The 25,612-nt window shown below is 36.1% G+C and overlaps 1 protein-coding gene across 3 annotated transcripts in view; it reads left to right on the forward strand.

Annotated features, from left to right (window-relative positions):
• HMCN1 (hemicentin 1) overlaps nt 1-25,612 on the forward strand; it is a 455,102-nt gene that overhangs the window by 247,309 nt on the left and 182,181 nt on the right. For all 3 annotated transcript variants that reach the window (XM_015121897.3, XM_015121910.3, XM_028851450.2), the window contains 8 exons: nt 1,352-1,479; nt 2,951-3,223; nt 5,558-5,653; nt 8,174-8,368; nt 9,404-9,534; nt 9,700-9,847; nt 11,826-11,952; nt 14,808-14,962. In XM_015121897.3, coding sequence (XP_014977383.3) covers nt 1,352-1,479; nt 2,951-3,223; nt 5,558-5,653; nt 8,174-8,368; nt 9,404-9,534; nt 9,700-9,847; nt 11,826-11,952; nt 14,808-14,962 — 1,253 coding nt within the window. The remainder of the gene's footprint in view (nt 1-1,351; nt 1,480-2,950; nt 3,224-5,557; nt 5,654-8,173; nt 8,369-9,403; nt 9,535-9,699; nt 9,848-11,825; nt 11,953-14,807; nt 14,963-25,612) is intronic.

Genomic DNA, 25,612 nt, shown 5'->3' on the forward strand with positions numbered 1-25,612 from the left:
CTCCTGCTTCCAGCTTCATAGGCATTGCTAAATTGCTTTCCAAAGGGACAGTATTGATTATCCATCCACCAGCAGAATATGGGTGTACTTGTGTCCATGTTCTAATTAGCGCATGGTATTGACTGACTTAGGAATTTTTCCAGTTGATGGGTGTAAAATGGTATCTTGTGATTGTTTTAATTTTCATGTGATTGACTTCAAGTGAACTGAGAATCTTTTTATGTGTTTGTTGGCCATTTGTGGTATTGAATAACCTATAAATCTGTTGCACAGTTTTCTGGTGACTTGTCTTTCTCTTATTGAATGTAGAAATTTGGTCTTTATTTTTGATAATAATCTTTTGTCTTTTATATGTGTTGAAAATATCTTCTCTCAGTCTATTGCTGTGGTGTCAAGTTTATGTGTGGTGCCTTTTGTTGTACAGAAGGTTTCAGTTTTTAAGGAGCACAATGTATTAATCTGTTCTTTTTCAGATGTGTACTTTTTGTATCTTAACATGAAGCAGATTATAAACATAACCTTCAGTGTTTAATTCTAATATTTTAAGTTTTGTTTTTCACATTTTGGACTTCAATCTATCTGAATTTTAAATTTTGTAAGTAATATCACGTAGTGCTCTCATTTTATATCTTTATTTTTCCATTTGAAAAGTCAGTTGCACAACATCACTTTGAATAGTCAATACGTTCCTTACTTTTTGTGATATAACCTCTGATGTTACATATTACATGTTGAGTTCTCAAATATGCTGAGGTCTTTCTGGAGGACTCTGTCCTTAACTGTTTATTCATTTGCATGTCTCTGGGCCAATAGCCCTATTCATTTGACTTAGCTGTGTAAGAAATCTTGGTATTAGGTAGGTGTACCTGGCCTCCACTACCTTTAAAACTATTTTAACACAATGCAATAAATTTTTATATGTAGGTCTGGCTCACCCAGCTGCATTGCTACTCAAAAGGAGGAATATATTCAACTATTTTTGAGAACATATATATCTTCTTTTTCCTTTACTTTAACAATGTAGAAAATAATAACAAATTGCTCAAAATAAATTCAAAGTTAACTCAAATACACATTTGCTTTGTAGAGCAGAAAGATGTACAATTATTTGGCAATTTCAGACCATTAAGATTTAAAAGTAAAATAAAACTGTTTTTCTGTTTGCGGGAACATCATACACAAGATAATTATGAAAAGTCCTGGCTTTTAAGGTGTATAGATAGACATTGCAGATGGGAAAATGATTTTAAAAACTACTTGCAGAGTAGTAATTTCATACTGAAGTGTAGCTGCATAGGGGATATTTAAATTCGCCTGTTCCATGGTCTACTATATGGTTTCTTTCTTTTAGACACACGTTCCTCCCTTCTGGTTCAATGAAGATCACTGAAACCCGCATTACAGATAGTGGGATGTATCTTTGTGTTGCCACAAATATTGCTGGGAACGTGACTCAAGCTGTCAAATTAAATGTCCATGGTGAGTTTTGAAATGAGAGCATATGACAACCCTGTGGACTGGCCACAAGAAAACCCATAATCCTAGTTTATTTGATAGCTAATTTCCAAATTGTTTATGAAGTAATTAAAGAAAACATTCTCTAAAATCTGAGACTTGTGATTTTCTTTCATTTACTCTGAAAAGTTTTTCTGCTATTTATAAACAATCTTTTGTTTCTTCCTTTATCAAATAAACTATATTAAATTTTTGGATCTCGATTTTTCTAAAGGTCAGCAGTCACTTATTGCTATTATTGTTGATATATGGTAGAAAGAAAATGTGTTTAAGCTGGTAACATTTTATAGAAGCTAATACAAATTTTTAAATAATAATTTAGTAGTATTTAAATGATCATTTTCAATATTTAAAGATCTCAGCAACTGAAAAAATTCTGTTTTCTAGGACTCTTTGACTACACCTCCCTAGTTAGTTTGCTTTATTCCTCCAATCCACACAGTCCATCCAGTTCTTCATTCATTCAACACACTGAGTGCATACTCTACACCAGGCATTGTTTAGATGAACGATATTCAAATATCAGAAGAAATTAGCTCAGATAGTATTGATCTGATTTCACTCTCAGATGATCAGGACAATTGTGTCCGCATTGATTATGGGGTGTGAAGTCATGTAAGAGTCCTGTCATTTACTAGCTCTAGGGCATCAGGCATATTCACTAACCTTTCTTATCTTTAGTTTTCTCTTTCATAAAATGATGATAATACTATCATCAAATATATAAGGTTCTTGTTAGTGACAACCTTTAGAAAGTGTTCATTAAATATTAAGTTAAAGAATGTATGGTGCATTAATTATAATTATATCCTTGTGGCTCAACTTGATTCTACAGTGCACAATGCAAGTATGTGGAAATCAGGAATCCTTTTCTGGTATTTTGATAAACTACTGCATTTAAATTTCTAAAGGAAGTTGATAAAAGGAAGAGATAGAGGCTCTTTGTGGTTTTCTTATCTGAAATTAGCAAAGGCTTTCATGAGAAACTTTTCTTATTGTCTGATCCTTCTACAAAAAGAACAGAAACTGAATACATGGAGAGAAATGCTTTTTAACCCTTATAGAAATTACCTGGATTGCCTTTTAAGAGAGTTTTTAACCTAAAATTATTCACAAATTAAAAGATGCTTAACATTTTAAAATGCTTGCTGTTCCTCAAGTTTGGAACTAAGAGTTTTATATTTATTATTTCCTGTAATCCTTGCAATGTACTGGGATTACAGGCTATTTTCCCTGGATTATCAAGGAAACAGGCCTCAGGAAGTTTACTGACTTATCCTAGATCACCTAGCTAGTGAATGGTTCGAGCCTAGGTCCAAATCTTGAAATTGTTTCACTTTTCCATGCTGCCTGTTGATAAGGAGCTCTCATTTAAAGTGAGTAAAGGAAGGAATTTGTAAAAGTTGGATTATTAATACCCAATTATTATTTCTAGTTCCTCCAAAGATACAGCGTGGACCTAAACATCTCAAAGTCCAAGTTGGTCAAAGAGTGGATATTCCATGTAATGCTCAAGGGACCCCTCTTCCTGTAATCACCTGGTCCAAAGGTGGAAGCACCATGCTGGTTGATGGAGTGCAGCATGTTAGCAATCCAGACGGAACTTTAAGCATCGACCAAGCCATGCCCTCAGATGCTGGCATATATACTTGTGTTGCTACTAACATAGCAGGCACTGATGAAACAGAGATAACGCTACATGTCCAAGGTGATTTTTGACACAGGAAAATATATGTATATGGGGTGGGGAGTGAGGGAAAAGCCCTAGAGCTAAATAGATTATCTTGGATAATCTTAAATTACTTCAGAAAGAGCTCTATATAACTTTTGTGACTCTTTGAAAGGAGAACCATTCCCAAAAGAAGTGAAACATACCATTTCTAAATCTGCATCAATTTTTGTATGCTTACTTTTGAAACAAAGTTGCCATGGATCATGTAGATAACAGAAACAATCCTAGATGATGCCCCACCCACTATTTTTGGTTTGGAAGACATTGCGGGAAGAGTGAATTAGAGTAGGTTGTCACCTCACAGTGCTGGGGTGCACTCAAAATAGAGCCCTACGAAATCTAGATCCACTACTTCTCTATTAATACTGTATTTGCTTTGAAGATTTAAAGATCAGTGTTTATGTATTCAAGCAACAAATATTGATTGAGCTCTTGCCAGTCATCTGTCATATTCTAGATGGTGATGAGAAAGTAGTAACAAAGGCAAAACCCCTGCTTTCATGAGCTGTTCTAGTGTGAGTAGATGGAAAACAGACCAACATATAAACAAGAAATACAGATTATGAAAAGTGCTTTGTAGGAAGTTAAAATAAGGCAATGGTCCTGAGAGTTGCCTACTTTAGATTCAACTATCAAGCAGGACTTCTCTGAGGAGGTGATCTTTAGAGTGAGATCCTCTGGACTGGAAAGAACCGGCCACATGGAAATCAGGGGGAAGAACATTCTTGTCAGAGGGAATACTAGTACAAAGACAAGAAGAAAAGATAAGCAGGTATGGTACTTAGCACAGTATTAGATAGTTCTTAGTGCTGTATTAGTATTAATTAGTACTAATACTGTTCTAAGTATTAGTACATTACTAAGGTACCTGACCCATTGCCAGGTTTGTTGGATGGTTGGCTAGGACACTAATGGAGAAGTTTTCGTGTTCATTCCACAAACTTTATTGGGTATTCATGTTTATAGTTGAATGGGAAAGATAATAATTCATGAAATAATCTCATGATTACATAACAAAACATTGGTTAGTGCCCTTATGAAATGGTGGAAGGCTCTATATAAGCTTTTAACAAAAAGACAAATCACAGAAGGCTTCCCTTGGGGTAGGGACATGTCAGTTGAGATTTGAAGGGTAGGTAGAAGTGAGGGGCAGCCCTTCCAAGAGAATGTGAAGAGAACTTTCCAGGAAAAGGACATAGAATATGAAGAGAAGGGCATGTAATATTTTGGGGACACCGGAATCAGTCATCATCAATGAAGGCCAGCTAGCTGCATTCCAGACTGAGGACTGAGTAATATGTGATGAAGCTGGAGATGTGGTCATGGGTCAGGTTATCCAAGACCTAGGAAACCAGACTAATAAAGTTAGACTTTATTCTAAATGCGATAAAAAGACTTTAAGAAGTCATAGTTGGGAAAGTGATGTGGCTGATTTCCAGTTTTAAAATCACTCATTTGGGAGGGAATCATTCAGCTAGAGAAGATAAGGGAAACTGGTATAGACTAGTATAGTAGCCCAGGTAAAAGATGGCGGTAGTTAGAATGGGGAAAAGAAGGGAATGGGCTAAAAAATAATTAGGAAAGGAAATACTCAGGACATGGTAATGGATTGGATATGAGACTGAAGGAGATAGAGTTCTCAAGAATAACTCCCAAATTTCTTCATACAATGAATGGATGATGAAGCTTTTCAGAGACATGAGATGCACTGACAGGGGGCACTTTGGAAAGAACAGGTCTGAAACTTTATCTTATAGACAAGATGAGTACAAGTAATGATTTGAATTAGATAAGTCAGCGATGAGATTTGTATTTCAGAGAGAGTATTCTGGGGACTGTGCAGAATATCATTCTAAAGGGGAACATGTTTGAGAAAAGGATCCCTATAAGAAGTCTATTGGAATAGTCTGGTAAGAGAAAATAAGGGTTGAAAATAAGCAATGGTCTTAAACATAGAGAGGAAGACACAGATATGCGAACATATATGGTACTATATGATTAGATATGGAGGCCAAACTTAAGGGAGAAAGAAAAATGACTGGGTGGACCAGAATGCCTTCATTGAGGGAATAAGAGAAATAGAACAGGATTGCGGGAAGCATAATATAATGAATGTTGTTCGGAGAATTTTCAGTTTAAGGCGCTGTGTCACATCTAGGTAGAAATGTTTGGCAGCTGGAAATAGGAATCATATTTAAAAGAAGAATCAGCAGAGATAGCAGCTCATCAGTGCAGGTGGTTCATTGTGCCTTAGGAGAGTTTGAAATTGCTCAAATAAAGCCTGTGATAAAGCATTTATTTTCCTAATAGAACCACCCACAGTGGAAGATCTAGAACCTCCATATAACACTCCATTCCAAGAAAGAGTGGCCAATCAACGCATTGCATTTCCATGTCCTGCAAAAGGTATGTAATACTCAAAGATATAGGCATTGGCATAATGTTATATTGTTTCAGAATGCTATATTGAACCCAAATTGCCATCCTTATAAAATTCCACATCAGTCCTTGGTACAACATTTGAGCATAATAGAAACTAACCCATCTTTTGGATAACAACTCTTTGAATAAATATTTTTTTTTCTTTCAGGTATTTTATTTCTTTTAATGTAAAGACTTTCCATTCTTTCAAACTTGCCTAGTCTCACATGTTTTCCAGGTAGTTCAGATCCTTCCTGCTACTTCTTATTTCATTCTTTTTTTTATTTTTTAGCAGGTTTTCTCTTTACAATGTGATAGCTGGAGCTATTCAAAATATTCCAGATTTATCTCAACCTGGCAGAGGTATAATTAGGACTATTCCTTTGTTTGTTCTGGACACTTCCTGAAAACCTCTTTTCCTAGATCTCCTCTCAACTGGTAATTCTAGGACCAGATTGTAAATTGTCACTTGGAGGCTTATTCAAGCCCTTCTTTTCCTTGGATTTCTGGGCTTTCTATCCTACCATGTTTTCTGCCAGGAGATTGATATTATTTCTCCTCAGGGGAATATGAAAAGGACTGTCACTTTCACCCTAACTCTGCCAAGTAGGTAATTAAGAACATCCTCTCTCAAGCGTGTATTCATCAGCAGTGATTCAAAGCAGGTTTGTAGCAGTTCTGGCAAAGTCCAAGCAGTAGTCTTTCTGTAACCTCCTGAGGGCCTCCAGATGGCTAGTACCATTTGTGCCCCCTCGTGTGCCTTTTAGCAGTTATTCCTGGGCGGCAGCAACTGAAGGTCTTCTGGCTGTCTCTGTTTCTCTGGCAAGCTTTTCAATCGCAGCAGTCGCTATCACCAATGATTACTTTATTTTCTACCAATATTAAAAGAAAAATATCTTTAGCAAGCTTTCCAGATACCTAAAGAATTAACAATAACTATTCCAAGAGTCGCTGAGAATTAGGGAGGTGAAGCCTGGAGAGGAGGCCTTCTTTAGAAGGGTTTAAGTTCAGGGAAGTACTATGACTGCTCACTCCCACTGGACCCGCTGATGGCCCTGTTGCTTCTTGTTCCCCTCTGGATTCCTGACTCCCAAGCTAATTTATTGTTTTGACTTCCCTTTTCCACCTAGAAAAACATGTCTTCCTTACTTCTTCATTTTCACCTGGAATATAGTGCTTGAATTCATTTAAAGTTACTAGACATCTTTTTCATTATCTTTTATTTTGAATTTCATCTCACTCATGATTGTTCTATCATTTAAAAATTAAAGATAATGCAACTTCTTTCTTTTGTTTGTTCATTTACATTTTTATTACCTCAACAAATATTAATTAAGTAGTCTGATTAAAATTCATGAAGGAATGACTGGGACGTAAGGAAATGATTACAGCCTCCTTTTTTCTTGACAACATGGACAGGCAACTAGAATCCGTCAGTTTAACCTTTTTGTTCTCATCAGTCGACATTATACTATGAGCACAATTAAATAGGCCAGTCTTTAATTTTTTTCCATAAATATAATTTTCATAGTCACTGTTTAAGCCTTTAATTCAATTTAAGTGTAGCTTCAATGACATATTCTATGTATTTCTGCTATTCTTTTATATATATCCTGGGTTATATATTCATCCTTTAATATTTTACTATCATTTAATACAGGATTATTAACAATGTCTTCTGTAGTCATGTAATTTTTATTTAATGTGTTTTCTTCTTCTTATAGAGATTAAATAATTTTTTTAAATGCTTAGAATAATACCTGGCAAAATGTTTGCTAGATAAATACATCGTTAGTATAGATTTAATGTTTACTTATTTCCAATATTCCTTTTGATTCTATTATACACTCAAAGATTGTTGTATCATTTTTTTTCTCCAAGAGTACATAATTTCCATTCATTCTGTTAGTCATAAATGAATCCAGGAAAGCTATTTGTCTCACTACTTTCTCAACTACCATTTCAAGAATTGAGCTATTATCCTTTGTTTAACAGAATGAGATCTCCAAAAGATGCATGAACAGTAGAGTTTCCTCATCTCTACAATATCAGGCCTTTTTAAAAAAGGGAATTATAAAACATCATGTCTCCACATCATGTATACACTCTGTTTGGTTGACAATCTTCATGTTGTATTTCTGTGACAGTGTCTTATTTTTGCTCTGTCTTTATTTCACCCTAAAACTCTCCCCACATCCAGTCCGTAGGATTAATATAGTTCCTGCCCCACCAACAAAGCACTGTGAACTCACTAGGAAAATGCTTTACTTACTATCATCTGAATGTTTAGATAGAAACAACTTTGTTCAAACTTTACCATAGGTCTCTTAAGACCCACTGGGATTTAGAGGCATTAACTAACATAATCTCTTCATATTTCCATACCAGGAGAAATATCTTGAAATTATTGTCATAAGAAAAACTTTATTTCTCTTTGATATATTTGATATTTAATAATTTCTGATTTTGTGGTAAAATATCACAAGACTCTAATTTCTTATTTAGGTACCCCTAAACCAACCATCAAATGGTTACACAATGGTAGAGAATTGACAGGCAGAGAGCCTGGCATTTCTATCTTGGAAGATGGCACCTTGCTGGTTATTGCTTCTGTTACACCCTATGACAATGGGGAGTACATCTGTGTGGCAGTCAATGAAGCTGGAACTACAGAAAGAAAATATAACCTCAAAGTCCATGGTAAATATTGCTAAAATCATGTAACTGACTACGTTTGTCAGTCTCCCGTTCTTAAATGTTTAAATTATTCTCTCAGTGTGGTATCATTTAATATTAATGTGAATAGCAGTAGTACCAAACAGAAATCTGGTGGTCTGATTGAATTTATTATTGGATTTAAACTTTCATGTAATTTTGTATTGTGACTTTACATCATTCAAAATTCAAATGGTAGAAAAAGATACATGATAAAAAGTCTCCTGACCCTGAGCTGAGCCATCTACTTATCCTCTATTTGGGATAAAGGAAAGTTATCTCTGTGTGTGTGTGTGTGTGTGTGTGTGTGTGTGTGTGTGTGTGTGTGTGTGTCAGAGATATTTTATGAATATACAAATATAATGTTTTATCCTCTTTTTATTTATAAAATGTACACATATAATAGAACATTATATTCACATTTTTCACCTTCTCTGTCTCATTAAACAATCTATCTTGGATTTTATTTAATGTTCCTAACTCTATAGCATCTCATTGTATACATACACATTTATTTGATCTTCCTCTATTAATGATGAGCATGTAGATTATTAACAATTGTTTTTATTAACCTTTAATGAAAATACTGTATATATGCCATTTTGCATAAGTGAAAGTGTATATATATTTTAAAATTTGATGAATATTGGTTTCTTTAGACACTGGGCAATATTCACCCTCATCAACAAAGTAATGAGTCTCATGTGACTTAATTAAGACCCCATAAGCTTATATTTTGAGTAATATGTGGAATAAAAGTAGATTCTCCCTTAAGCTTATCCCAAATTTCATCCTAAATTTAAAACCTTGAAATAATAAAGTAAAAATCCAATAAGGGTTGTTATTATGAATACATTGGTCAAAACTTTTTAATTTTGTAACAAAGCGTATGCTTAAATATGTCTAGCTTTTCTAGCCATCAAATATTTCAGAATTTGCTGTATAAAGGCCATTATAAATAATCTCTATAAATAATATTTATTATAAAACTACCTAGCTATGACTCCTCTCTTTTTGCAGTTCCTCCAGTAATTAAAGATAAAGAACAAGTTACAAATGTGTCAGTGTTGTTAAATCAGCTGACCAATCTCTTTTGTGAAGTGGAAGGCACTCCGTCTCCCATCATTATGTGGTATAAAGATAATGTCCAGGTAAATAGAGTCATCCAAATATGTGTAATTCCTTGCCTCTGCATCTGAAGTAAGTTGTTCAGATGTTCATTTCTTACTACTAATAAAATAAACTTTCTACTTCATTTTTTAATTATGCATTTTTATTAGGATTGGAAATAACACTGACCATTTTGGCCCTTAAAGGTGACTGAAAGCAGCACTGTTCAGATTGTGAACAATGGGAAAATACTGAAGTTCTTCAAAGCCACTCCAGAGGATGCAGGAAGATACTCCTGCAAAGCAATTAATATTGCAGGCACTTCTCAGAAGTACTTTAACATTGATGTGCTTGGTAAGAAATAACATCCTTTTAAAAAACTACAATTCAGAGGCATTTCTTACCTAAAATAGAGCTGACTATATGAAAAAGAGAAAAAGATAAATTGACAGAAAAAAATATATAGTTTCATTCTATTATTTTTGTCCTTATTATTTGTTAATCAGAACCATATGATATAGAAATTTTGAAGAGTTTCATTATTTATAATAGAGAGATGCCTTTGAATCATATATACAATAGTATCAAATACTCAAAAGCGGTACTGCTATATTGTGTAAAATAAGAAATTATTACTCTTGTCAATTTCTCTGGTTAAGTAGGCAGGATATTCTTTGGGAAGTGGCTACAACAGGGTGATGCAGAATATATCACCTTCATGCTGTGTACATCCTGAAGCTGCTAGGCTGTACTTGAACAGAAGGTAGTAAATCCCCTTTCCTCTGCATTCTAATTGACTCTTGTAACTAAGTCAGTCCTGATTCTAATTAAGTAGGTAGCAGCTGTAATAAATTAGGATGTGAGACATTTTAATGGTAATCATAAATTTAAAATTCTATAATTTTAGTTTGTGAAATTATATTTGCCATTTAAAGTTCACTTTGTGAAAAAATGACTTTCTCCATTTTCAATATTTTGCTCCTTACAATGGGCACATAATTTGTAAGTCTTGAGTAGAAGTGAGGTGGAGGAATGATACTGCATAAAAATTATATTCATAAACTGCTATAACATAAAAATAATTCCTCCCATTAGGCTTCTCAAAGCCTGAAATTTTTCTTTCCACAAAATCACCATTATTATATTTAAGTATAAGTTATAAAAACAAACTAAGAAATCATTGTTATCATGAGTCTTATTGACATTATTTCTCCTGGTACTCATCTGCTCCCTTGACTTAATTCCATCTGTGTGCTGATGACTCCCAAATTTTTATCTCCAATTCAGACTTCTTCCCTGAGCCTAGGGATAGATAGCTAATTTTCTCCATAGTATTGTGACTTGAATATCTTAGTTTTATATCAAACAAAGAGGTCCCAGTGAAAGCCAGTTCCAGTTGCCTTCAAGATCCCCATTCTAGGGACTGATACCTCCATCCACTCACTTGCTTATTCCGGAACTTCCAGGTTCTCACTACTACCTTCTCCCCAACATTTCAAATCTATACATTTCCTGTTATGTCTACTTCCTAATTCTTTGGTGATCTACGTCTTTTCATCCTTCTGTGAAAGTCTATCATCATTCATGAGCTGAATTAATGTAATAGCCTAAGGTCTCACCTGAATCCACTTCTTGCTACTGTAATTCATTCTTCACTTAAAAGCATGTGGTCTTAAAACACAAATATGATTACACCCCACTCCTCCCCTACTGAAATCCTTTAGTGGCTGGTCATTTTTCTGAGGATGAAGACCAAACACTTTAACATGGTGTGAAGGGGGATGACTAGACCAAGAAGTATCCAGAAGCTCTTTAATAAGCTTGATAATCCCAAGAATAAAAACTAGCACATTATTTTTCATGTTATATTGCATACCAAATTTACCATCTTAGTAGTTTAAAAGACAAAGGTAATATATTTCAAGTAACACAACAGTATATGTAGAATTTGAACATTATAAGAGTGATGTTAATTGTCATTCATTATCCAAAATGTATCGCGGTAGCAAATTACATTATATAAGCATCACTGATCACTTACATTCTAAGCTACTTTTGCGTATGAGTTTAATACACCCAAAAATGAATCCTATACTATCATAATTCTTGCAGGTAATTGTCTTGCTAGCAAATATTTTATAAATATGTTTCTACATTTAAATTTATCGTTTGGGTACACAGAAATGATATGAAAAAGTGTTGTTGTGTGGTATTTTATGTTTGACATTAAGATCTTGTTGAAATACTATAGAAATCATTGACTGCTTTCTAACCCCATGCCTGCTCTTTTTGCTGAGTAACAGAGTTTCATAATACACTGTCTTTGTTCAAGTTCCACCCACCATAATAGGTACCAACTTCCCAAATGAAGTCTCAGTTGTCCTCAGCCATGACGTCGCCCTTGAATGCCAGGTCAAAGGCACTCCCTTTCCTGATATTCATTGGTTCAAAGACGGCAAGTGAGTATCTTTTCTGTATTTGTTGCAAGGGTTCAATTGATAGGAAAAAGATGTATAAAAATGCATGTGGACTTTCTCCCTCTTAATTATTTTATTACATAGAATATTATTAAATGAGCATACAGGAAAAACAATATTGCTCAAAAACTAGTCTAAAAGTCTTGTAATATTTTTCATTCTTATGGATTCAAAGCTCCCTATAAATGTTGGGAATTCATTTTAGAAACACAGAGAAACTCAAATTTAATATACACTAAATATCCTCTGTCTAAAGGCTAACAGTGAAAAATACAAGATCCAAATGTGAGATGATTTTCTCTTTACATGGAATTTACTTTTTAAAAAGGAAAATGTTTTTATGACAGTGAGATGAATACTAAGCTAGTTCTGTGTACCGGCAAAAAGGAACTACAGATGTTTCTCCAACTCCAGATCTCAAGGGCTGCTGAGGTGTGCCTACATAGAAGTGGCTGCCGTGGTCTGTATTGGTTGTGAGAATTTATTTCTCAAATGGTGGTTACAGTTTGTGTTTTACAGTTTCTGGGAGCAGATATCTAAGGCCTAAGTAGAAAATAGTCAAGATTTTTGGTATATAAAATAAAAGATTGTATTCAAGCTTTTTATAAATCGCTAATAAATACAAACAGCAACAGAGAAAATATATGGAGGATATGAACAGACAAAGTATACTAAGGCAATAAACATATTAAAAGATACCATCAATAATTTGATGAATAATAAAATTTTGTTATTTACAGGTCATATAGGCAAAAACATAAAGGTTTGAAATTATCAAGTGTTGACTAGAGTATGGGAAATCAAGATATAGTGCTCTGACAGGGAAGATGTAAATTAGTACCTTAAAAGGCAACTTGTTGATATCTATTAAAATTTGATGCACATACACTGTGATGCAGTATCCCGGAGATGGAAGTAGTCATGCATATCCACAGAGAGGCTTGTATATTGATATTCACTGCGACACTGTGACGGCAAAAAAGTGAAAGCTGGCTAAAACCCAACATTGGGAGAATAGGTAGATACTTTATGGCATAGTCATATTATGGAACACTGTGCATCAATTAAAAATAGTAAGATCAAGCTATGTGTACCAAAAATATCTCCATACCTATTATAGAGTGAAAGAAAAGCAGAACAATAACCTGATACCATTGATATATTAAAACTTTAGATATCTTTGGGAGTATATTTATAAATATTTTTGTTTATAAATGTTTATAAACAATTTTAATTGTTTAAATTGTTTATAAATATAAAACAAAAACAAAAATATTTATAATTTTGTTAAAAACAAAAATGTTCATAAATGTAAAAAATGTGGAAGAATACAAATCAAACTGATAAAGAGAAGTCTCGAAAGCAGACTCACATTAGGGGTCATAGACCAAGGAGAATTTTTCTCATCATAATGCTTTTTTGTTTAAAATTTTTTGTCACTTGCACAATTAACAATCAATAAAAGTTTCAAAGTTACTTAAATTTGAGTAGCATATTATCAAGTATTTCTTTAAAAACTTAAAATGCAGCCAGGTGCGGTGGCTTATGCCTGTAATCCCAGCACTTTGGGAGGCTGAGGCAGGTGTATCACCTGAGGTCAGGAGTTTGAGACCAGCCTGGCAAACATGGTGAAACCCTGTCTCTACTAAAACTGCAAAAATTAGCTGGGTGTGGTGGCAGGCACCTGTAATCCCAGCTACTTGGGAGGGTAAGGCAGGAGAACTGCTTGAACCCAGGAGGCAGAGGTTACAGTGAGCCAAGCTAGCTCCATAGAACTACATCCTGGGCGACAAGAGCGAGACTTCGTCTCAAAGAAAAAAAAAAAAAAAAAAAACTTAAAATGCACTAAATAAAGGTACTTTATTCTCTTAACTTTTGAGAGCTATATACAAAGTGTCATACTAAGAAATAATGAAATATACTACCATAGGAAGTGAAATGTTTGTTATTTAATTTTGTAGTGTCTTATGAATCTTACTAGTGTCTTGTGAATATGGCAATGCATTTAATTAATCATTATGTGGCTAAGTCTTTGCAACTTCTAAAAAACTAGCTATGGATATTCCTGAAAACGACTGATGGACTTCAAAGGCATGAGTCTTAGGATATCATAGACTTTAAAAACCAAATTTTAAAATAAATCTGCTGCCAATTACATAAACTGAGCATTTTATAGTGTTCAGCAAATGACTCTGTATAGTAGAAAAAGACTTCCTTGACAACCATATACGAGCTTCTTTGACATAAATATCTTTCAATATTTATAATTATGTAAGCGTTTGTATTTATTACAATATTTATTTTTAGAGAAGTTGGCATAATTATTGCCTCCAGTAAAAATAACCATTCATGATATTGTGAATACTCTTCTAGATATTATAATGATATTATTTTAAAATAATATTATTTGGTCCAAAGTTCCTATACTGTAATGTTTAAAACTCTTAATTATTCTTTTCCAGATAATGTTAGAAATTTTAGCTATGCAAACCAAAAAATAAAATTTAAAAAACTAAAAAATGAATAAGAATGGATGAATGAATAAAACAAATAATGACACTACTGGATTTCTATTAATATTGTTACATAATTTAAGTTTGAAATGGAGAAACTTTTCGTCTCAAAGAGATATTTATGATTATCTAACTTCCGTTAGAAAAGTGGTTTAAAACTTTCATTCTTCTGAACAGGAGTGCTAATCATATCGTTTTATGTTTTAAATGAACTTTCACTTGTATTTTTAACTTGTACTAATGATTTTTGTTGTGATAAATAAGAAATATGGAAAACTGAAAATAGACCCATGGAATAATAAAATAAAATTTTATTTTTTCTAGGCCTTTATTTTTGGGTGATCCTAATGTTGAACTTCTAGACAGAGGACAAGTCTTACATTTGAAGAATGCACGGAGAAGTGACAAAGGGCGCTACCAATGTACTGTGTCTAATGCAGCTGGCAAACAAGCCAAGGATATAAAACTAACTATCTATAGTAAGTGTGATTTTCTTATGCTTTTTATTGTCAGCTCTCATTTTAAGTTGAAAAGCAGGGTTTACTCTACTGGTAACTACTCTCTTGTTTAATACTGAATAATTTGGAATACTACATACTTCAAGAGAAGAAGGAGCCTATCTTCATGTGTTTTAAAAGGCTAGAATATTGGATCAAATTTTAATACCTTTTTAAATTAAATATGGATTTCTTCAAAGGATCTAGTGATTTTTATATAATCTCACTTAAAGAGAGCAAGAATTTCCCAATTGGTTAGCATATACACAAACCAAATGTCTGCATCTTTGAAAGGAACAGAACAAACTTCAAAACGTATAGAAATTTATGAAATAGAACAAAGTTGATGATATGCAGACAATTCAATTATTCTATTTTAATTCCACCATGGCCTTTATCCTGACCATGTGATTATCTTTTAAATACCTTATGTGTTTGTGCTATTTTCTCCCAGCTATGTCCCTACCAAATATATGTAGCTCTTTTTTCCCTAACATTATCAGCCTCTTCTGAGGAATGTGATTGCCAAATTCATTTTAATTTTTACCCGTGGAGTCAGAGGTAGGCACATGAATATTCTGTTTCTAGCACAAAGATTTATACAATAGAAAGGAATAGAGCTCAATAGACCTGTAGTGCTCACTGCACTGTCTTCTGTCTTTCCATGGTGTATGATGCTCAAGGAAAGTTCAGATATCTCTTAGAATGTCTCCTCTTACGATCTTCCCAATTAAAAGCAGTCACCTACTTACTGTCTTGTTTTCACGGCACACGTCACTATCTGATATTTGATTGCTTAATTATACGTTTATTTACTTATGATCTATTTCTTTCCCAGGAATTTAAACTCGATAAGAGCAGACTTTTGTTTTGCATGTTCCCTCCTTTAATGTCTGATACATAGCAAGTCTCAAGAAATATTTGCTAAATGAATGAATGGTCTAGTGTTACGCTGTCTAATATGGTAGCCACAAGCCACGTGAGGTTATTGAGTGCTTGAAATGTAGCTAGTCCAAACTAAGATGCGCTGTTATAAAATATACACCAGATATCAAATAATATTTTGGATATATTGGGCAAAGTAAAATGTATTATTAAAATTAATTTCCTCTGTTTCCATATTTTTTAATGTGGCTATTAAAAAATTTAAAATTACATATGTGAGTTTGCATTGTATTTCTATTGGACAATACAGATTGAATAATTAATAAGAGCTTGTGTTGAGGCCCAACCACTGCCACTGACTAGCTTTGTGACTGTGGATAAATTTCCTAAACCCTCTGGGCTTCAGTTTTCTCAGTCTTAAAATGGGGATAATAATAGCACCTATGCAGTAAGTGTTATTGTGAAGATCAAATGCTAGATACTTTACATGGATTATTGAGCTTATACTAAGAACCCAATAAATGTTATTCATTTATCATTACCTAATTAGTGATTGTATCTTCTTAAAACTTAATGTAGATATAGAATCTAGCTTGATTTCTATATAATTTAATTGCTTTCCAAATCTACCTTTTTAAATGTTATACTGTCTTCATGCAAAGTTCAAATAGCTTTCTTGAATCAAAGAAATTATATTTAATGCAGGCTTTTAAATCATTTGTATCTATAAATAAAAGCCTTTGGAAGAAATTAGTCATGAAAAGACATGTTCTCTAAAAAAGAATAACATTGCTGAAAGATTAACTATACAAGCATCCAAGTTAAACAGAAGTACTATTGGTACCATTGGCTTCCCACCAGAGCCAGGCATTTAAACAATAGGTGCAATATTTTTCCCAAGCTGTTGAGTAGCCTTCTCTGCCCTATTGTATTTTTGCCAGGATCTGTGATGAATACATTTTGGTGATTCAATAAGACTCTTATTTCCATGGGACTTGGGTTCTTTCATTTCAGATCCTCTTGTTCACTCTTGATGAGTGAACACTCATCACTCTTGTTCACTCTTGTTCACTCTTGATGCCCCCAAGCACCCAGAAAAGTGGGCTCTATAATAATTAAACCTTCTGGGATTGTCTGAGATAAAAGGCATTATAATATAGCGAAGTTTTGAGTATTATAATTCAGGAAATAGTGCCATTTCCTCCTTATCAATGCTCACCTGCATCTCTTAAGCTTAAATTTATTTCACTTATGAAAATGCTTTTGTTCTTAAAATGGAAAAAAAAAAGTAAAACAGGTATCATGCTTTGGCTAACTGTGAAGAATATGTATGTAGATTTCAGATTGAGAGTGTGTTTCATACTACAGTTGATTCATTCCTTTTCCTTACTTACACACTGATATGAGAATGAAGCAGGTGGGTTGATACACTTGCAAGGTATAAATGAACATTGTGCCTGAAAAAGGAAAGAAACTGAGACAAAATACAAGAAAAAATAAAAGAGATGGCAGATAAAAAAGAAAAAGAAGAATGTCAAAGAGGGAAAAAAGTAAATGAAGTTTTTTTTTTTTTTTTTTTTTTTTTTAATACTTTAAGTTCTAGGGTACATGTGCACAATGTGCAGGTTTGTTACATATGTATACATGTGCCATGTTGGTATGCTGCACCCATTAACTCATCATTTACATTACGTATATCTCCTAATGCTATCCCTTCCCCCGATCCCCTCTCCACAATAGGACCCGGTGTGTGATGTTCCCCTTCCTGTGTCCAAGTGACCTCATTGTTCAGTTCCCACCTATGAGTGAGAACATGCCATGTTTGGTTTTCCATTCTTGTGATAGTTTGCTGAGAATGATGGTTTCCAGCTGCATCCATGTCCCTACAAAGGACACAAACTCATCCTTTTTTATGGCTGCATAGTATTCCATGGTGTGTATGTGCCACATTTTCTTAATCCAGTCTGTCACTGATGGACATTTGGGTTGATTCCAAGTCTTTGCTAATGTGGAAACATACATGTGCATGTGTCCTTATAGCAGCATGATTTATAATCCTTTGGGTGTATCCCCAGTAATGGGATGGTCGGGTCAAATGGTATTTCTAGTTCTAGATCCTTGAGGAATCGCCACACTGTTCACAATGGTTGAACTAGTTTACAGGCCCACCAACAGTGTAAAAGTGTTCGTATTTCTCCACATCCTCTCCAGCACCTGTGGTTTCCTGATTTTTTAATGACTGCCATTCTAACTGATGTGAGATGGTATCTCATTGTGGTTTTGATTTGCATTTCTCTGATGGCGAGTGATGATGAGCATTTTTTCATGTGTCTGTTGGCTGTATGAATGTCTTTTTTTGAAGTGTCTGTTCATATACTTTGCCCACTTTTTGATGGGGTTGTTTGTTTTTTTCTTGTAAATTTGATTGAATTCTTTATAGGTTCTTCCCCAGCCTCGCTGCTACCTTGCAGTTAGATCTCAGACTGCTGTGCTAGCAATTCGGGAGGCTCTGTGGATGTGGGACCCTCTGGGCCAGGTGTGGGATATAATCTCCTGGTGTGCCATTTGCTAAGACCCTTGGTAAAGCGCAGTATTAGGGTGTGAGTTACCCGATTTTCCAGGTGTTGTGTGTCTCAAATTCCTTTGGCTAGGAAAAGGAATTCCCTTCCTCCTTGCACTTCCCAGGTGAGGTGATGCATTGCCCTGCTTCAGCTCCCACTGGTCGGGCTGTACCCGCGGACCAGCGCCAACTGTCTGACATGCCCCAGTGAGATGAACCTGGTACCTCAGTTGAAAATGCAGAAATCATCCGTCTTCTGCGTCGCTCATGCTGGGAGCTGGAGGCTGGAGCTGTTCCTATTCCATAAATGAAGTTTTAATATCCTATCAGGAGATTGTGCAGATTTACTAGTAGTTCTGAGGCAAAGATTTGTAAGCGGAGGTCCATGGATGAGTTTTGGAGGTTTCAGAGCTTCCCTAAGTCAGCAGTCCCCAACCATTTTGGCACCAGGGTCAGTTTTGTGGAATGAAACTGTTCCACTGCACATCATCAGTCATTAGTTGGATTCTCATGAGAAGCCCGTGAAATAGGGTCTGTGCTCCTATGAGAATCTGATGCCCTCATCGAGCTGACAGGAGACAGAGCTCAGGTGGTAATGCTTGCTCGTCCATCACCTCCTGCTATAGGGCCCAGTTCCTAACAGCCCAAGGATCCGAATGCTTCCATGGCCCAGGTGTTGGGAACTCCTGCCCTCAATTATATAAAAGTCTTAGAGTGATCCGCACCAAGATAGCTGAATAGGAACAGCTCCAGCCTCCAGCTCCCAGCATGAGCAACACAGAAGACAGGTGATTTCTGCATTTCCAACTGAGATACTGGGTTCATCTCACTGGGGCGTGTTGGACAGTGGGTACAGGACAGTGGGTACAGCCCAATAAGTGAGAGCTGAAGCAGGGTGAGGCATCTGAGAAGTGCAAGGGGGAAGGGAATTCACTTTCCTAGCCAAGGGAAACCATGACACACAACACCTGGAAAATCAGGTCACTCCCACCCTAATACTGCGCTGTACCAAGGGTCTTAGCAAACGGCATACCAGATTATATCCCGCACCTAGCTCAGAGGGTCCCACGCCCACAGAGCCTCCATTATTGCTAGCACAGCAGTCTGAGATCTAACTGCAAGGCAGCAGCAAGGCTGAGGGAGGGGTGCCCGACATTGCTGAGGCTTTAGTAGGTAAACAAAGTGACCAGGAAGCTCGAACTGCGTGGAGCCCAGTGCAGCTCAAGGAGGCCAGCCTACCTCTGTAGACTCCACCTCTGGGGACAGGGCATAGCCAAACAAAAGGCAGCAGAAACCTCTGCAGATGTAAATGTCCCTGTCTGACAGCTTTGAAGAGAGTAGTGGTTTTCCCAGCATGGAGTTTGAGATCTCAGAATGGACAGATTGTCTGTTCAAGTGGGTCCCTGACCCCTGAGTAGCCTAACTGGGAGACATCCTCCACTAGGGGCAGACTGACACCTCACACCTCACATGGCTGGGTACACCTCTGAGACGAAGCTTCCAGAGGAACGATCATACAGCAACATTTGCTGTTCAGCAATGTTCACTCTCTGCAGCCTCCACTGCTGATACCCAGACAATCAGGGTCTGGAGTGGACCTTGAGCAAACTCCAACAGACCTGTAGCTGAGGTTCCTGACTGTTAGAAGGAAAAATAACAAACATAAAGGAAATCCACACCAAAACTCCATTTGTATGTCACCATCATCAAAGACCAAAGGTAAATTAAAACCACAAAGATGGGGAAAAAGCAGTACAGAAAAGCTGGAAACTCTAAAAATCAGAGTGCCTCTACCCCTCCAAAGGAATGCAGCTCCTCACCAGCAATGGAACCAAGCTGGACGGAGAATTAATTTGATGAGTTGAGAGAAGAAGACTTCAGACAATCAAACTTCTCTGAGCTAAAGGAGGAATTATGAACCCAGCACAAAGAAACTAAACACCTTGAAAAAAGATTTGATGAAGGGCTAACTAGAATAACCAATGCAGAGAAGTCCTTAAACGAACTGATAGAGATGAAAACCATGACACGAGAACTACGTGACAAATGCACAAGCTTCAGTAACTGACTCAATCAACTGGAAGAAAGGGTATCAGTGATTGCAGATCAAATGAATGAAATGAAGTGAGAAGAGAAGTTTAGAGAAAGAAGAGTAAAAAGAAATGAACAAAATCTCCAAGAAACATGGGACTATGTGAAAAGACCAAATCTACATCTGATTGGGGTACCTGAAAGTGACGGGGAGAATGGAACCAAGTTGGAAAACACTCTGCAGGATATTGTCCAGGAGAACTTCCCCAACCTGGCAAGGCAGGCCAACATTCAAATTCAGGAAATACAGAAAATGCCACAAAGATACTCCTCAAGAAGAGCAACTCCAAGACACATAATTATCAGATTCACCAAAGTTGAAATAAAGGAAAAAATGTTAAGGGCAGCCAGAGAGAAAGGTCAGGTTACACACAAAGGGAAGCCCTTCAGACTAACAGTGGATCTCTCAGCAAAAACTCTACAAGCAGAAGAGAGTGGGGCCAATATTCAATTCTTAAAAAAAGAATTTACAACACAGAATTTAATATCCAGCCAAACTAAGTTTCATAAGTGAAGGAGATATAAAATTCTTTACAGACAAGCAAATGCTGAGAGATTTTGTCACCACCAGACCTGCCCTACAAGAGATCCTGAAGGAAGCATTAAACATGGAAAGTAACAACCGGTACCAACCACTGCAAAAACATGCCAAAATGTAAAGACCATTGATGTTAGGAAGAAACTGCATCAACTAATGAGCAAAATAACCAGCTAACATCATAATGACAGGATAAAATTTACATATAACAATATTAACCTTTAATGTAAATGGGCTAAATGCTCCAGTATAAAGACACAGGTTGCCAAATTGGATAAAGAGTCAAGACCAATCAATTTGCTGTATCCTGGAGACTGATCTCAAGTGCAGAGATACACATAGGCTCAAAATAAAGGGATGGAGGAAGATCTACCAAGCAAATGGAAAACAAAAAAAGGCAAGGGTTGCATTCCTAGTCTCTGATAAAACAGACTTTAAACCAACAAAGATCAAAAGACACAAAGAAGGCCATTACATAATGGTAAAGGGATCAATTCAACAGAAGAGCTAACTATCCTAAACATATATGCACCCAATACAGGAGCACCTAGATTCATAAAGCAAGTCCTTAGAGACTTACAAAGAGACTTAGACTCTCACACAGTAATAATGGGAGACTTAAACACCCCACTGTCAAGATGAGAAGGATCAACGAGACAGAAAGTTAACAAGGATATCCAGGAATTGAACACAACTCTGCACCAAGCAGACCTAATAGACATCTACAGAACTCTCCACCCCAAATCAACAGAATATACATTCTTCCCTGCACCACATCGCACTTATTCCAAAACTGACTACATAATTGGAAGTAAAGCACTCCTGGCAAATGTAAAAGAATAGAAATTATAACAAACTGTCTCTCAGACCACAGTGCAATCAAACTAGAACTCAGGATTAAGAAACTCACTCAAAACTGCTCAACTACATGGAAACTGAACAACCTGCTCCTGAAGGACTATTGGGTACATAACGAAATGAAGGCAGAAACAAAGATGTTCTTTGAAACCAATGAGAACAAAGATACAACATACCAGAATCTCTGGGACACATTTAAAGCAGTGTGTAGAGGGAAATTTAAAGCACTAAATGCCCACAAGAGAAAGCAGGAAAGATCTAAAATGGACACTCTAACATCACAATTAAAAGAACTAGAAAAGCAAGAGCAAACACATTCAAAAGCTAGAAGAAGGCAAGAAATAACTAAGATCAGAGCAGAAGTGAAGGAGATAGAGACACGAAAAACCCTTAGAAAAATCAATTAATCCAGGAGCTGGTTTTTTGAAAAGATCAGCAAAATTGGTAGACCACTAGCAAGACTAATAAAGAAGACAAGAGAAAAGAATCAATAGACACAATATAAAATGAAAAAGGGTATATCACCACCGACCCCCCAGAAATACAAACTACCATCAGAGAATACTTTAAACACCTCTACGCAAATAAACTAGAAAATCTAGAAGAAATGGATAAATTCCTGGACACATACACTCGCCCAAGACTAAACCAGGAAGAAGTTGAATCCCTGAATAGAACAATAACAGGTTCTGAAATTGAGGCAATAATTAATGGCCTACCAACCAAAAAAAAGTCCAGGACCAGACGGATTCACAGCTGAATTCTACCAGAGGTACAAGGAGGACCTGGTACCATTCCTTCTGAAATTATTCCAATCAATAGAAAAAGAGAGAATCCTCCCTAACTCATTTTCTGAGGCCAGCATCATCCTGATACCAAAGCTTGGCAAAGACACAACAGAAAAAAAACAGAATTTTAGACCAATATCCCTGATGCACATCGATGGGAAAATCCTCAATAAAATACTGGCAAACCAAATCCAGCAGCACATCAAAAAGCTGATCCACCATGATCAAGTGGGCTTCATCCCTGGGATGCAAGGCTGGTTCAACATACGCAAATCAATAAACATAATCCAGCATATAAACAGAACCAAAGACAAAAACCACAGGATTATCTCAATAGATTCAGAAAAGGCCTTTGACAAAATTCAACAGCCCTTCATGCTAAAAGCTCTCAATAAATTTGATATTGATGGAACATATCTCAAAATAATAAGAGCTATTGATGACAGACCCACAACCAATATCATACTGAATGGGCAAAAACTGGAAGCATTCCCCTTGAAAACTGGCACAAGACAGGGATGCCCTCTGTCAGCACCCCTACGCAGCATAGTGTTCGAAATTCTGGCCAGGGCAATCAGGCAAGAGAAAGAAATAAAGGGTATTCAGTTAGGAAAAGAGGAAGTCAAATTGTCCCTCTTTGCAGATGACATGATTGTATATTTAGAAAACCCCATTGTCTCAGCCCAAAATGTCCTTAAGCTGATAAGCAACTTCAGCAAAGTCTCAGGATACAAAATTAATGTGCAAAAATCACAAGCATTTGTATACACCAGTAACAGACAAACAGAGAGCCAAATCATGAATGAACTTCCATTCACAATTGCTACAAAGAGAATAAAATACCTAGGAATCCAACTTACAAGGGATGTGAAAGACCTCTTCAAGGAGAACTACAAACCACTGTTCAATGAAATAAAAGAGGACACAAACAAATGGAAGAACATACCATGCTCATGGATAGGAAGAATCAATATCATGAAAATGGCCATACTGCCCAAGGTAATTTATAGATTCAATGCCATCCCCATGAAGCTACCAATGACTTACTTCACAGAACTGGAAAAACTACTTTAAAGTTCATATGGAACCCAAAAAGAGCCTGCATTGCCAAGACAGTCCTAAGCCAAAAGAACAAAGCTGGAGGCATCATGCTACCTGACTTCAAACTATACTACAAGGCTACAGTAACCAAAACAGCATGATACTGGTACCAAAACAGAGATAGAGACCAATGAAACAGAACAGAGCCTTCAGAAATAATATCACACATCTAGAACCATCTGATCTTTGAGAAACCTGACAAAAACAAGAAATGGCTAACGGATTCCCTATTTAATAAATGGTGATGGGAAAACTGACTAGCCATAAGCAGAAAGCTGAAACTGGATCTCTTCCTTATGCCTTATACAAAAATTAATTCAAGATGGATTAGAGACTTAAATGTTAGACCTAAAACCATAAAAACCTTAGAAGAAAACCTAGGCAGTACCATTCAGGACATAGGCATGAGCAAGGACTTCATGTCTAAAACACCAAAAGCAATGACAACAAAAGCCACAATTGACAAATGGGATCTAATTAAACTAAAGAACTTCTGCACAGCAAAAGAAACTACCATCAGAGTGAACAGGCAACCTACAGAATGGGAGAAAATTTTAGCATTCTACTCATCAGACAAAGGGCTAATGTCCAGAACCTACAAAGAACTCAAACAAATTTACAAGAAAAAAACAACCCCATCAAAAAGTGGGCAAAGAATATGAACAGACACTTCTCAAAGGAAGACATTTATGCAGCCAACAGACACATGAAAAAGTGCTAATCATCACTAGCCATCAGAGAAATGCAAATCAAACCACAATGAGATACCATCTCACACCAGTTAGAATGGCGATCATTAAAAAGTCAGGAAACAACAAGTGCTGGAGAGGATGTGGAGAAATACGAACACTTTTACACTGTTGGTGGGCCTGTAAACTAGTTCAACCATTGGGGAAGACAGTGTGGTGAGTCGTCAAGGATATAGAACTAGAAATACCATTTGGCCCCGCCATCCCATTACTGGGTATATACCCAAAGGATTATAAATCATGCTACTGTAAAGACACATGCACACGTATGTTTATTGTGGCACTATTCACAATAGCAAAGACTTGGAACCAACCGAAATGTCCATCAATGACAGACTGGATTAAGAAAATGTGGCACATATACACCATGGAATACTATGCAGCCACAAAAAAGGATTAATCCATGTCCTTTGTAGAGACATGGATGCAGCTGGAAGCCATCGTTCTCAGCAAACTATCACAAGAACAGAAAACCAAACACGGCGTGTTCTCACTCATAGGTTGAAATTGAATAATGAGAACACTTTGACACAGGAGGGGGAACATCTCACACTGGGGCCTGTTGTGGGGAGGCAGGAGGGGAAGGGATAGCATTAGGAGATATACCTAATGTAAATGACAAGTTAATGGGTGCAGCACACCAACATGGCACATGTATACATATGTAACAAACCTGCACATTGTGCACACGTACCCTAGAACTTAAAGTATAATAAATAAGAAAAAAGTCTTGGAGTGTGTGTGTGTGTGTGTGTGTGTGTGTCTGTGTGTGTCTGTGTGTATGCATGTGTAAGCGGGGGGTACATGGGCGTATCTATACATGCATATATATGCACATATATGTACAGTTTAATGGGCAGTGTATTCATAATTTTTATTTGTATTCCCTTCTCCCAAATGGAAGTTTAGTTCTCTGGCAAATACGTATGCATTACAATGAAACAGGAAGTGAAATATTTATGTAATTGTCAAATTTAAGCAGTGGATACTATGTTATTATACCATCAATTACAAATATTCTTTGAATAATTTTTCTCGTTTTCATAAATACAGACTTTTAAA

Source organism: Macaca mulatta, chromosome 1, assembly GCF_049350105.2.
Source record: "Macaca mulatta isolate MMU2019108-1 chromosome 1, T2T-MMU8v2.0, whole genome shotgun sequence".
Taxonomy (NCBI): Eukaryota; Metazoa; Chordata; class Mammalia; order Primates; family Cercopithecidae; genus Macaca; species Macaca mulatta.